Consider the following 12,292-nt stretch of genomic DNA (forward strand, 5'->3'; position numbering starts at 1 on the left):
AAAACTGCTTTCAATCTAAATCTAATTATTTACAGGAAGCATTTGTTGCCTCATTCCAACTTCCTCTCCTGCTTTCCTCCTCACCTGTGACCAACACAGCTGGCAGCAGCCCTGGCTTCACCATGAATTTTGTTCAGCTGATGGACAAGGGATTTAACACATCAAAAGACACAATAATCCTTCTCTTATAGCGACTCTTATCTTGGCTGAGTCCTTAGTGGCGATCAGATACAAAAAGAAAGCAATAGTTAAATAAAGTCAACCATCCTGAGCCAGGAACTGCAGTGCCCCATGGCTCCAGCCCATCCAGCAGAGCCAAGCCTCCAGGAGCAGCTCTCCAGGGCACGGCTCCTGTCCCCACACCAGGGGCTCAGGGCACTGAGCGATGGGACGCGCTGACCCGCAGCTTACCGAGCGTCTGCTGGTTGCGGACCCCTCCGATCACCACGCAGATCTCCGCCGGCACATCTCCAGGCCCATCTTTTATGTTCTTCTTGGAATCTTTGGTGTCGTCCTGCCAGATCACCTCTTCGATGTAGTCATCTGGTACCTCTGTTTTCACCTTCACCTCAGTCATCATTCCAGCCTCTTCACTGGGAGAGGACTGAGATGTCACCGAATCGGAGCCCTCCGCTTTCGGGCTCCGCGGGCTCCTCTTCAAACACTCCCTGAACGGGGGGAAAACAGGAGAAAAAATGAGTTCTAATTTTCAAGCACTCACTTCTAACGACTAGAACTTAATCAAAGGTACTTCTGCTTAATGTGATTTCTTTAAAGTGAGTGTCTGTCATGTAGGGTAAATAGTAAAAACTTAACCAGACAAAAGTAATAAAACCACCTGCCAGTACTGAAAGTACCCTCAGACATCACAAACAGCAGCAGCAGTTGAAAACAGCCTCAATCACTGAATAGGAGCACAGAACTGGACCTGGCAGGGCCAGGACCCCAACGTGGGCAGTCCCAATTTCCAATGCTGTGTGAAGAGTAGCCCACTCGTGCAGAGGAAATGCTGAATGTCCCCAGCATTTTTAATTTCAAGCTCTCTCTGCCTTTGTGCATTCTTCCATGGGTTAACCTAATCTTGCAGGCTCTCTTTTAGCCCTTCAAAGCAACCTGACCCTCATCCTACGGTTCTCATATGGCTGTACTTAACATACAGTGATGACTGAAGAGGATACGTATGTATTATGGTAACAGCTTCCAGGGAGACTAAGTTATGGGCAGATGCAAGTATCAAAGATGGCAGAGAAGGTGTGGTGGGCCAAGAAAGATGGGTGAGGAAAGCAAGGGTCAGTTCTTTAGGAGCAGATGAAGGAAACAGTATGTGTTTTTATCTTGGAAATAGAAAACCAGAAACTCATTGGAGAAAAGAATCTAAATAAATTATCATAGAATCATAGAATGGCCTGGGTTGAAAAGGACCATGATGACCATCCAGTTCCAACCCCCTGCTATGTGCAGGGTCACCAACCAGCAGACCAGGCTGCCCAGAGCCACATCCAGCCTGGCCTTGAATGCCTGCAGGGATGGGGCATCCACACCTCCTTGGGCAACCTGTTCAGTGCGTCACCACCCTCTGCGTGAAAAACCTCCTCCTAATAGCTAACCTAAAGCACATAAGTAAACTCCTAACTCCCCAAAAGAGAAGGGAGGAACCAATACACCCCAAAGCTGCAGGACAACATCAGCAGATTCAATTTACTAAGAAAAGTGCTGTGGTGGCAAAAGACAGATGGATTTTAAGTACAATAGACAAGGACCAGGTGTAGGTCCGTTTCCAAATGCACCATCCCACCACTTATTCTGGGCTTCCTGTTTTTAAGACTGGTTACTAATAAATTCCAGCACACAACGCAATAATAAAATAATTGCTGGTTCAGTTGTACAAAATCAGAAGAACTAAATAGGTAACGAGCTTAGAGTGTACAAAGTGGAGATTTTAAAGAGTCTGTGGCATTACTTAGAGCCATAAACAATCAGAACAGCTGGCAGGAAAAGTTATAAGCAGAAGCAATAGACAAAACTAAGTAAAAAATAGGCTGAACTTGGGGATGAGAGTTACTAGACCATGCAGTAATGAAAAAGGAGGAAAATCCCACTGCTTGGAACATCACAGGAAGTCAGAAGAAAGCACAAATTAACATGACAGAAAACCAACTCCTGCAATGCTTTCAGATTCTGGTTACGGAGCTGGAAGACAAATCCCAACAAATCCAAACGCTGCAAGTGGAGGGGAAGGCGCTCAGCGGGCAGGGCTGGGAGGCTGAGACGGGAGGAGCAGATGAAGGAAGAGAACAATCTTCTGCAATAATTACTGCACAACCTCCTACATGGACATGTAGCTGCTATCTCAAAATGGGTCAATCACATCGTATCGCCAGATATTTTATTATTCATCCCTTCATTCTCATTATGGAATGAAATGTGCAATTAATAGCCCCTAAACAGAGCAAATTAGCCTTGACCTGCCTCCACAATCATTCCCATCCTCCTCACACATGTTTCTCTCCATACTCCCAAAATCATCCAGGGCTTTCACAAGCGAGAAAGATGAATTAAGACAGAGAAAATGTGGTTGAAAATTGGAAGTTCTTTATGGTAATATTATTGGATGTCCAAAAAGGTCCATCAATCTCAGCAGACAGCAACGCAGCCGAGCGCCAGCTCCAAAGAGGAGGCAAAGGCAGCAGCCAGGAGTGAGTACAGAGGGTAGGATCAATTGTAAATCAATCACACAGCAAAGGTGTGAAATGCAAAACACTGATAAAGGCAGCAAAAGCTGTGGGTCCTGGGGAGAACCACCCTCCCCCTGGGGGGCAGGGGAAGAAGACCAAAACCAAAGCAATACAGTTCTCACTGATAAGCAGAAAAGCGGCCTGCAAAAGCTGGCTTTTCACCTCCATTGAAGGCAAAACAGCTCAGTTTGATGGCACAACAACTTGTACTGGCCAGTCTTGCACAGAGCAACACAACAATCAATGCAGGACCCAGGTGACGTGGAAGTAAGAGCCTGCACAGCCAGCAGTGAGGTTATGCATACAGCTTTCTGAGCACATCAGAAGATTGACAAGAATAACAGAGATCTTCTGATGAGGCCTGGCTTTGCGATATCCAGACATAAATCAGTACAGGGCCCAGAGAGAGAAATGAGCCAAGTACAATAAGGCAAAATGCTGTCCTCAACATGCAGTGCTCCTGAGCAGAGGTATTTCCATAGGGCTTCCGAAGTGGTTGATTTAGGGCAGATTTATTCACGCTCTGGAGTTAAATCTGACATCACTGCTGCTAAAATGTACTGCTGACCCAAGGAGAAGTGGAGTCTGAGAGCAAGACTGTGAAAGGGACACCAAAACCAGTTATCCCAGTCACTCTCAACAGCTGCAATGTGGCCCAATGCGCACAAGAACGTGGTGCATCAGCCACAGTGCTCACCCCCACTCACCAGGTCGCTCTGCAGCCACAGGGGCGTGCTCTGACCAAAGGAGTAGTGAGATTTTGGGACACGTGTGCATGAGAGCAATGGGATTGCACACAGAGGTCATTTTCTCTCTGTAGAAAGCCACAAAGCCTGCCCCAGTGCACTGCAGACAGGCTGAGAGCATCGTTCTTAAAAAGTGATTAGCAAAGCTGGAGAGAGTTCAAAAGAGAGGCACCGACGTGGTCCAAGAGTGGGAGAAAATTCTTTGTGACTTCACGAGACTGGAGAATTTGAGGCTGTTTTTCATGCCAAAAGGAAGGCTGAGAGATTATTTGATTGCAGCATATTATCATCTTCATGGGGAGAAAACGCTGTCCTTCCTTAATTTGGTAGAGAAGAGTGAAAGCTCATTGCTGGAAGTTGGAACCAGCTGAAATGAGGCATAAAATACCAGCACTGGTGGTGGTCCACCAGAACAACCCTCTTCCAAAGGAAGTGCTCATGCAGAACAGATGTCTCAAAGGTTTCAAACCCGGAGCACCCACACCTGGCCAGTCCCAGCGCTGGGTGCTCCATCCATCCCTGCACTGGGCTGCGTGCCTCAGCCCAGCTTGGTGGCATGAAGCTGCAGGATCAGACCGATGGGTTCTCAGAAACTCTGCTCTTCACACACACTGACTTTCCATATCCACCTCTGCCAAGAAAGTTAACTTCCCAGCTGGGCTGGCTGCTCCTAGCTGGGACCTAAATCTGCAAGTATTAATTAAAAGCAATACCACTGCTCTGACACTGCCCCACAAGTTAAAAGCCTGAGCAGATACTCGGTGTACAGAGGACATCATTCCCAAATGTTTTTTGCAACTGTCTTCTGCAGAATTTCATAGCACAGAAACCCAGAAAGGAGTCTGCAGATCCTCTCAAAAACCAAATGAAAAAAGCACCACTGGAGTTTCACAATTCCAATCCTTTGTGTCTTCTGATGCTTGCCAGAAGAGATGACAGATGTACCCAGGTGTCAGGGAAGGAAGCCTACAGCCCCTGTGCTCCTGAATGAGCACCTCAGCATTACCTGGAACCCGGCAGGGAGATCTGTGCAGAGCCACATCCCACTCACGCCACAGGGAAAGCACCCAAGGGCTAAAGTGAAAAGGGAATAACTTTAAGAGGTGTCAGTGTTTGACCACTGCTGTTTTGATGAAGAAGGAAGAGCTTCAACTGCAGACTCGCTCCAGCTGAATGTTCAGAGGAACACCGTGGTCATGAAAAATACCTTCACAAACACAGAACTGAGGCAACACAGTCCCAGTCCTCCAGTACTCCCACATGTACACATGGACAGCACGTTCATCTCTTCTTACAGCCTCTGAAGGACTGGTGTACAGACTGCAGAGAATTTGTCTGCAGGCTACAAAATCTCTACTGGAGCAATGGGGTGACTTGCTAGAAATGCCAAAGAACTGTCCCTAACAGCACCACATGTCCATGGTTCTACTTCATCCAACCATCCTACACCAACAGCGCAGAACTGAAACTACTGGTCAGACTCTTAGAAGGCTCATCCAGTGCCTCCATTGGGGCCCACGCAGCTTTGGAGAGAGATGAGGGCACCAATGGCAGAAGATGGCTCTCCTAGCAAACAGAGCATCACCTGTGGAGGACTCTTTCTTCTGGTCACACATGAAATCCAGCCCGTGTGTACAGCAAAACTAGGGTCAGGCTGGGCTCCTTGGTCTGAAGCTCAGCTACCAATTTGCTGAAGTTATGCCATTCAGAACTGAATATAATCATCTCCAAAGCCCAGAGGGGAGCAGTGCTGAAGGAACAAATGATGTGGGATGGCTGAGTTTAAAGCTTCCTGGGGGAACAGTATTGACAGATCACAGCAAGTGGGTAGAGAAAGTGAAATTACAACAGTGGAAAACTTCAGGTAGGATGGAGAGAGGAATACTGTAGGTCTGTGAGGAGCTCAAGATAAGTGAGCCTGTAAGCCATCATTTCTCCACCACCTCTTTGGTCCTAGCATGTCAGATCCTTTGCAAACCAGTGACGCTGCACTGACTGTGCTATGCTGATTTTCGCCTCTCCTCCTTCTAAGCAGCTCAGAGGGCCTCCAGTTAGTGACAAAACAGCAGCAGATCTACAACATACTTCTCTAGAAAATCTCCTTGAGATCCACAGTAACAGAGAACATGCTGCCTGGCCTTCAGTGAAGTCAAGAATCAACGTTACATTCTGGCAGTAGAAGAACTTTTCAGCACGATTCATAATGTGACCTTGACTGCGAGCACTGTGACATGAGGACAGAGCTCACACTGTGCCAATACCGACATCAGCCCCATCTTCTGAGTTCTCGAAGGGCACTGCTGGCCAACACGGGTACCAGTGACAGGATCAGAGCCTCCGTATGGTGGAAACAGCAGTGCAGAGGAGCTAAGGGGGAAGGATGAGACAGACCCCAGCCCTGGGGACTTGCACCTCATCCCTTGCAATGGTTTGGAATGCAGCCCCTGAGCTCATACCACTCCTTCTTGAGGGTGAAACAATGCAACTCTACAGTGTTCAAGTGTGGCCTTCCAGGGATTGGCTGCAATTACCTCTGCAAGTCCAACCTGCATTTAAAATGGTACAATGTCTTAGAGGTCCAAGAGGCTTTTTCTTGTTGAGAAGAGGCAGAAGCTGCTCACACCATCACTCAATGGCAAGCTTGGTTGCTCCTACCTGTGAGCTACTGTTTCACTTTCCAGAACAGGTCTTATAGATTTTAAACATTAAAGAGACAAACAAACATTGTACATGTATGTGTCACTCCTCTGCCTAAGTAGGTCATATAGCCAATTACTGTATTACCAGCTCCACCATCTCACAATGCTCATTTCAACACTGCTGCCTGCTTTGATCATCAGACTTTCATCTTCTGATGACGATACGGCCACTTTCATGTCAAACACAAGCATGTGAAGGCAGAAGAGATTTAAGGAGACTTGATGAAGACTCAGCACAGGGAACTGGACAGGTAGGTACATCTTTCTGGAACCATTTAGATGGAGCTACAGGAGCTCCTAAAGGCCTAAAGCTTCAGTCAGCCAGATGATGCAGCAAGGCAATAGGCAACAATGCCTCATGAGCAATGCTCTTCCAGAGGGGAGAACCAAGGAAATAGGTGGCTGCTTGCAAGTCTCCTCTGCACCGTAACTCTACCAATGAAATCAATGAATCCCCTTCCAGCCAGTTTTCTGCCAAAGAAGGAATGGAGGGGAAAGAGGTGCACACCACAGAGCTGCAATACGGCACTGTTTTTATCTTTGAAGAGTATTTCTTTCTGGCTGTGATAAGCAGAACCAGCAATGACTGAAAGCAAATGGGACCCGTCAGCTGCTGCAGCCAGAAGAGACTCGCATTTGCAGTTTGCTTTTTCTGATCTGGAGTAGCATTCTCATAAATAATGAAAGTGACTAAAAGCTACTTAAAAAACACACACTCCTCCCTTATGAAAGAATGAGGAAAAAAACCCAATTACAAAAGGACATTTCTTCCAGCTAGGAATAATTTGTCATGTAATTCTCTGAAGACAGCAACAGCAACATGCATGCTCAGTGCTCCCTTTTGAGTGATCTGTGATTGCGTATGTACTCAGATGGCTTCTAATGAGGCTATTTTTATAGCACACATCCTGCTGAGCTTTTGGGGAGGAGCAAAGTGAGATCAACGGAGAATCGGTCTTCAACGTCAGCTCCTGTGTATTTTCTCTCCAAAGGAGAGGAAAAGGAAGCAAATGTGGAGGAAGACATACTCTGAATCAACACCTACAAAGAAAGCTCTTCCTCTCTAGCAGCACACATGGAGCATCCTCCATTTCTTCTGGACTCCATTCAAGCTGGAAGAAGCACAGACACACCACTGATGCCCTGATAGCAATGATGGCAACACCTAACTCCCCCATGGCCAAGCATGTTGAGTCTCCTTTTACACTATTAAAACACTATTGTTCAGTCCTTGGGTTTGCTCTTCCAATCTGCAAGACCAAAGAGATTCAGAAGAGCACAGTAATTAGGATCACGCAGTGGATGCTTGTAGGGCCACACTTTGCAGGGCCCAGCAGGACAGTGTCACCAGTGGGACACTACAACTTGCCTTCACAAAACCAACAGGCAGCTGGCTGATGACATGCCTGATGGAAAGGCCTCAGCTGTCCAAAAGGAAAGGAAGCAAAAACAGAGAGCTGAAAAAGTAAAGCTCAATTTACAGATGTCTGCCATGGTTTTCAAAGAGCCATGACTGGAGCTAAGGAAAGTGGAATGGATAGAACAGATGGAAATGAACTCTGAGTTTACATGGAAATGATTAAAGGAGAAATAGAAAAAAAAAAATGTAAGCATAAAATCTGCTTGATGGATGAATGGTTTGTGGTGACCTTCCTACCCCTCCTCAGTTCTCGTTTGCTGCAGAGGAGTGGAGCAGGTCAGAAAGCAGGGACAAAGTGATGCCCTCTGTCTGAGCCATCCCTGCCACAGATATTACTGGGCAAGAAGTCATCTGAAAGAAGAGGTAGGCAGGAATTGTTTTTCACAGTGTTAGAGATGAACACCGCTTCTCATCTCCATGCCTCCTGCTTCAGCTCTCCATATTCTCCCTACTTGCCCAGCCAGTGCCCTGAGACACAGCTCATGGCCATTCCTCCACCAAAGCCACTGCTACAGACTGACCCAGTGCCTATTTTACATGAAGGCTGTCTTGGTTTCCATGTGTGAGGTTCAGGAGCAAAAGCCACATTGCTGAGTGCCTCCTATGTATCAGTAGCTTCCAAGGCAAAGATGGTGCATCCAGCGTGAATCACTGCCTCTGGTCACTGAGGCACACTCTGCTTGGTTTGCTGGAAAAGAGATCGTTTTACTGGGTATCTCTCCCCCACAGCAGCAAACAACCTCTTCGGCTGTCTCTTGAGTCAAAAATATGCCTTCCAGTTTCTGGCTTTTTCCATTAGTGTCTGGGAACCCACACGAATGTTCAAGCACAGACATCACAGTGAGACAAAGCAATGCACACGGTGGCAGCACCTGCTGGTGCACGTCTGAAACGCAAGCCCCTGGTCACGCAGTGCTACTGGGTTAGTTGCTCAATAAATATCACCATCATTATGGAGTTCAAACATTTAGAAGGATCAAGAAAGATTCATCAGGTAGGATGACTGCCTGCTTCCAAGGGCAGCCAGCTCTGAAACCACAGAGGTGACTACACAACACATGGTGTGGTGTGAGGGGCACGAAGACCAAGGCCCATCTAACAGCAAAATCTCATGAAAGAAGCAACTGAAGAGACACCCATGGTCAGGCTGGACGGCACCCTGAGCACCTGATAGAGCTGTGGGTGCCTCTACATTCACTGCAGTTGGACTATGTGAACATTCAAGGGTCCCTTCCAACGCAAACAACTCTATGATTCTGTGACTTCTAACTGGATGTGATGCACCACCACAGCCTGAGCTTTACATAGTGATCCCAGTGCCAGCCCTCACCGTCATTTAACTGACTGCCTGTATTTAGCAGTGATCTTCCTGTGCAATAAAAAAAAAGAAATTCTGACCAGGAATGTGAGCGTTCACCTGCTCAGAGCGTTCTCAGCATGCTCTATCAGCTGCTTTCCAGTCGTGTGGGTCTCAAGACGAAACTAAACCAAACATTTTTTGAAAAGGTAATGCCATGAATGAAACAACTGCTAAAATTTGGGGAAAACAAACAAACTAAACAGCATCTTAATTTTTCCAGCTATCACGGTGCTCTAAAACACACAGCCCTTCCTGACAACAAACTGCTTCAGTCAGTGTAAGAGGAATTTAATTGTGTGTTCATTCCTCAAGGGATGCTCAGTAGCTCCGAATCCTTCAGAACAGGTAAATGATGGGACCAAACCAGGCTACCTCTCTGCTAGAAAATAAACATTAAAACGCAAAGCAAGACAACAGCAAAGAGTCACAAAGAATTCCTCAGTTATTAGCAAAACAAATTCCCTTAAGTCCTTATTAGGAGTATCATGAGGACGGTTTGAAGAGGAAAGTTGAACCAAATTAAAAAAAAGATGGCTTATTCAACAAAAAACAAACGCTCAGCACTCGCCAAAAGCAAAAGAATTCAGCCTGATAAGAAGTGTGACATACAAACGATGCAGGTTAAAAACTAAATTTAAGATGATAATAGAACAGCTGCCAGCGTCTTTAAATTTTCAAGCAGGGTAATGTCAACAGAGACAAAGAAATTCAGGGGAAAACAAAGAGAACAGATTAAGGATTTATTCATATCAGTGAAAGAGCTCTATGTTGCTCGCCTCAGAAATGACTGAGGGGGTGAGAACTGCTTGCAAACCCCCAGAGGTCCCGGCACGGCCAAAGCCCACCCCAGAGCCAGCCATGAAGCCACAGGCAGCAATGGCACGGTGTGAGAGGAGTGGGATACAACGAGCACATGGGAGAGAACAGCAGACAGGACCTCAGGACCGGTAAACTCAGCTGCGGAGCAGCACAGACGGGGTGGCAGATGTCCTGCTGCTGGAGATGAGCGTGTTTAAATAGCAGACTGTAGGCCATGTCAGGACAGCCCCGAGCTGCCCAGGAGAGCGGATGGCCGAAGGAAAACCAAGTCCTGGCAACCCCACTTTGCTGAAGGCATTACTGTTAGTGCAGCTCAGTGCTTCACAGCTCCAGAACGAAGCACTGCTCTGCCTCACGTCACCAGAAGCTCTCCTGGGCTCTGACGTTTAGCAGTGTGGCTTGTGCAGAAAATAAGTCGGTCCCATGGGAGCTGGGATGCATCTGTGTGCTGCTGCCTCTCCTTTCACATGTGCATCTATGGCACTCCGACCTCCTTTTGGGTTTCAAGGAAACATTCATGGGTTTCTCACAGCTCTTGTCCACATCCCAGCGCAGAATTGAACTGTTCGCTCCTCTTCTATCAGCCGGTTGCTTTGTTTGTTGCTCTGTTTGTTCCTTCCTGAAGATGGCTGGTGAGAATCCTTCTGAGAGCACCAAGGCTATTAAATACCCTGCCTAATTATTAATACTTCTCTCTCTTCCTAACACAGGGTGTCTTAAGCTCCTCATGCTCTGGGACTGAAAATCCCTCAGGTGGTCTTTAAAATAAAAGGGAAACAGTTTAAACAGCTTTCCTTCTCAGAAACACTCACACACACCCCTTTCCTAGAGGCTGAGGGTAACAGAGCCGCTAGGGATGATGTGTCTGCAAAGTACACAAGCAAAGGAAAGGAGGAAAGATGCCACCAATAGGGCAAAGGAGCAACTGAGAATGAGCAAAGTATATGCAACCATTTCTTTGGTATGTTCTCCTCCAGCTGGAAATGTGTTACTGAAATAGTTTTTTTTTTTCACTCATCTTATTGAAATTAGACCTTTTTTTGAAGAGGTATCATGAATGAAAGTACTGAAATCTGGGTACGGCAGACAAAGCAGCAGCATGCATCACCTTCCCAGCTATCTTGGTCTACCAAAACACAGCCTCTCCTGACAGCACCATCTTGCTAAAGACCAAAACTGACAGATGGCCTGAGCACCACAGCCTGGGCTGGTGCATAGGGGAAAACTGTGCTGTATGAGAGCCGGGAGATGCCCATGCCCCAGCCTAGAGGGGCTGCTGGGAACTCCATCTCCAAGAAAGCTCTCACTCTCTCTGCAACCCCTACAATAGCGCAGTAAAGTCGAGACCCATCCATGCCCTCACAGCCAGCTCACAACCCCAGCAGCTCTGACATTTACCTCTGCTTTGGGCACAGAGCAGAGCTACATCTGTGCTGCAAGCGGGCTCCCCGGCTGGTGACAGCCCTCGTGCAGACAGGGGCTGAGCTTCCAGTTGGCTCCATTCCCTCCGCAAACAGATGCAATTCCAATATCAGGGTCTGATTTATTCAGCAGGAGTCTCGCACATTAAGTGTAGTTAAGTCTGAAAACAAATCTAATGACTTTAAAATAAATAGCCAACAGAGGACGTGAAACTAAAATTCTTCCTTCCTCTGACACCCACCACATAAACAGTAATAATTATATAAAACGTGTCTAACACATGACTACACAAGGCTCTGGTGACCAAGAAAAGCACGCGCTGCTTGTCAGACATAATTGCACATTTGGTTTTTCAATTATTTCTTGTCAAGATCCAGAGCCCACCATCTGAACGCTGACATTAATTACTGGTAAGTAGTTTGTTTCACACTGGTGTTACGGAGATTCCCAGCAATTACCCCGAGGTCTGCATCCCCAACGCTGCTCCACGCTGCCAGCCTTCCTGCGAGTCCTAACGATGGCACGCGGGGCTCCCAACTGCTCCACCTTGTACTGATGGGGCTCCAAAGGCTCCGGGAACTTTCCAGAGGCAGCAGTGGGATATCCGATCCCCAGGAAACGTCCCTGCTCCAATAGAGCCCACATCACATACGGATGGCATCTTCCACCTGGGTTCCTTCCGAGCCCCTCTGCTCAGCTCATGGCACTGCGCTCCCACAGCTCCAGTTGCCCATCACACAAGTAAAAAAAAAAAAAGAAAAAAGCTTTCCTGTTACTGGCTTTTAATTTCCTACCCTTTAATTTTGTTGACTGGCTCTCTTTTCTTGCAGAAGGAGAAGGAAGTCTGTGATCTACCTTCTCTGGAGCATTCAATAACACGCGCAGCTTTGTCACGTTGTCTTTTAGTTGTCATCTTCTCCAAGGCAAACAGCCATCTCTCCTTTCACTCCCTTAAAAGAAGAGTTTTTTTTCTATGCTCCTAATAATTCTCCTTCGTTTTTACAGTATCCCATTAATAAGCACACAGCGAGGTACGGGATCCACACACCAGTTAATAAGGTAGGAAACAGACAGTTCTTTCTGCCACCACC

The 12,292-nt window shown here is 47.0% G+C and overlaps 1 protein-coding gene across 6 annotated transcripts in view; it reads right to left on the reverse strand.

Moving 5' to 3' along the window:
* The window catches only part of ZNF618 (zinc finger protein 618), a 145,294-nt gene that overhangs the window by 66,761 nt on the left and 66,241 nt on the right, over positions 1–12,292 (reverse strand). For all 6 annotated transcript variants that reach the window (XM_015279648.4, XM_040649200.2, XM_040649191.2 and 3 more), the window contains one exon: positions 412–668. In XM_015279648.4, coding sequence (XP_015135134.1) covers positions 412–668 — 257 coding nt within the window. The remainder of the gene's footprint in view (positions 1–411; positions 669–12,292) is intronic.

Source organism: Gallus gallus, chromosome 17 (genome assembly GCF_016699485.2).
Source record: "Gallus gallus isolate bGalGal1 chromosome 17, bGalGal1.mat.broiler.GRCg7b, whole genome shotgun sequence".
Lineage (NCBI taxonomy): Eukaryota > Metazoa > Chordata > Aves > Galliformes > Phasianidae > Gallus > Gallus gallus.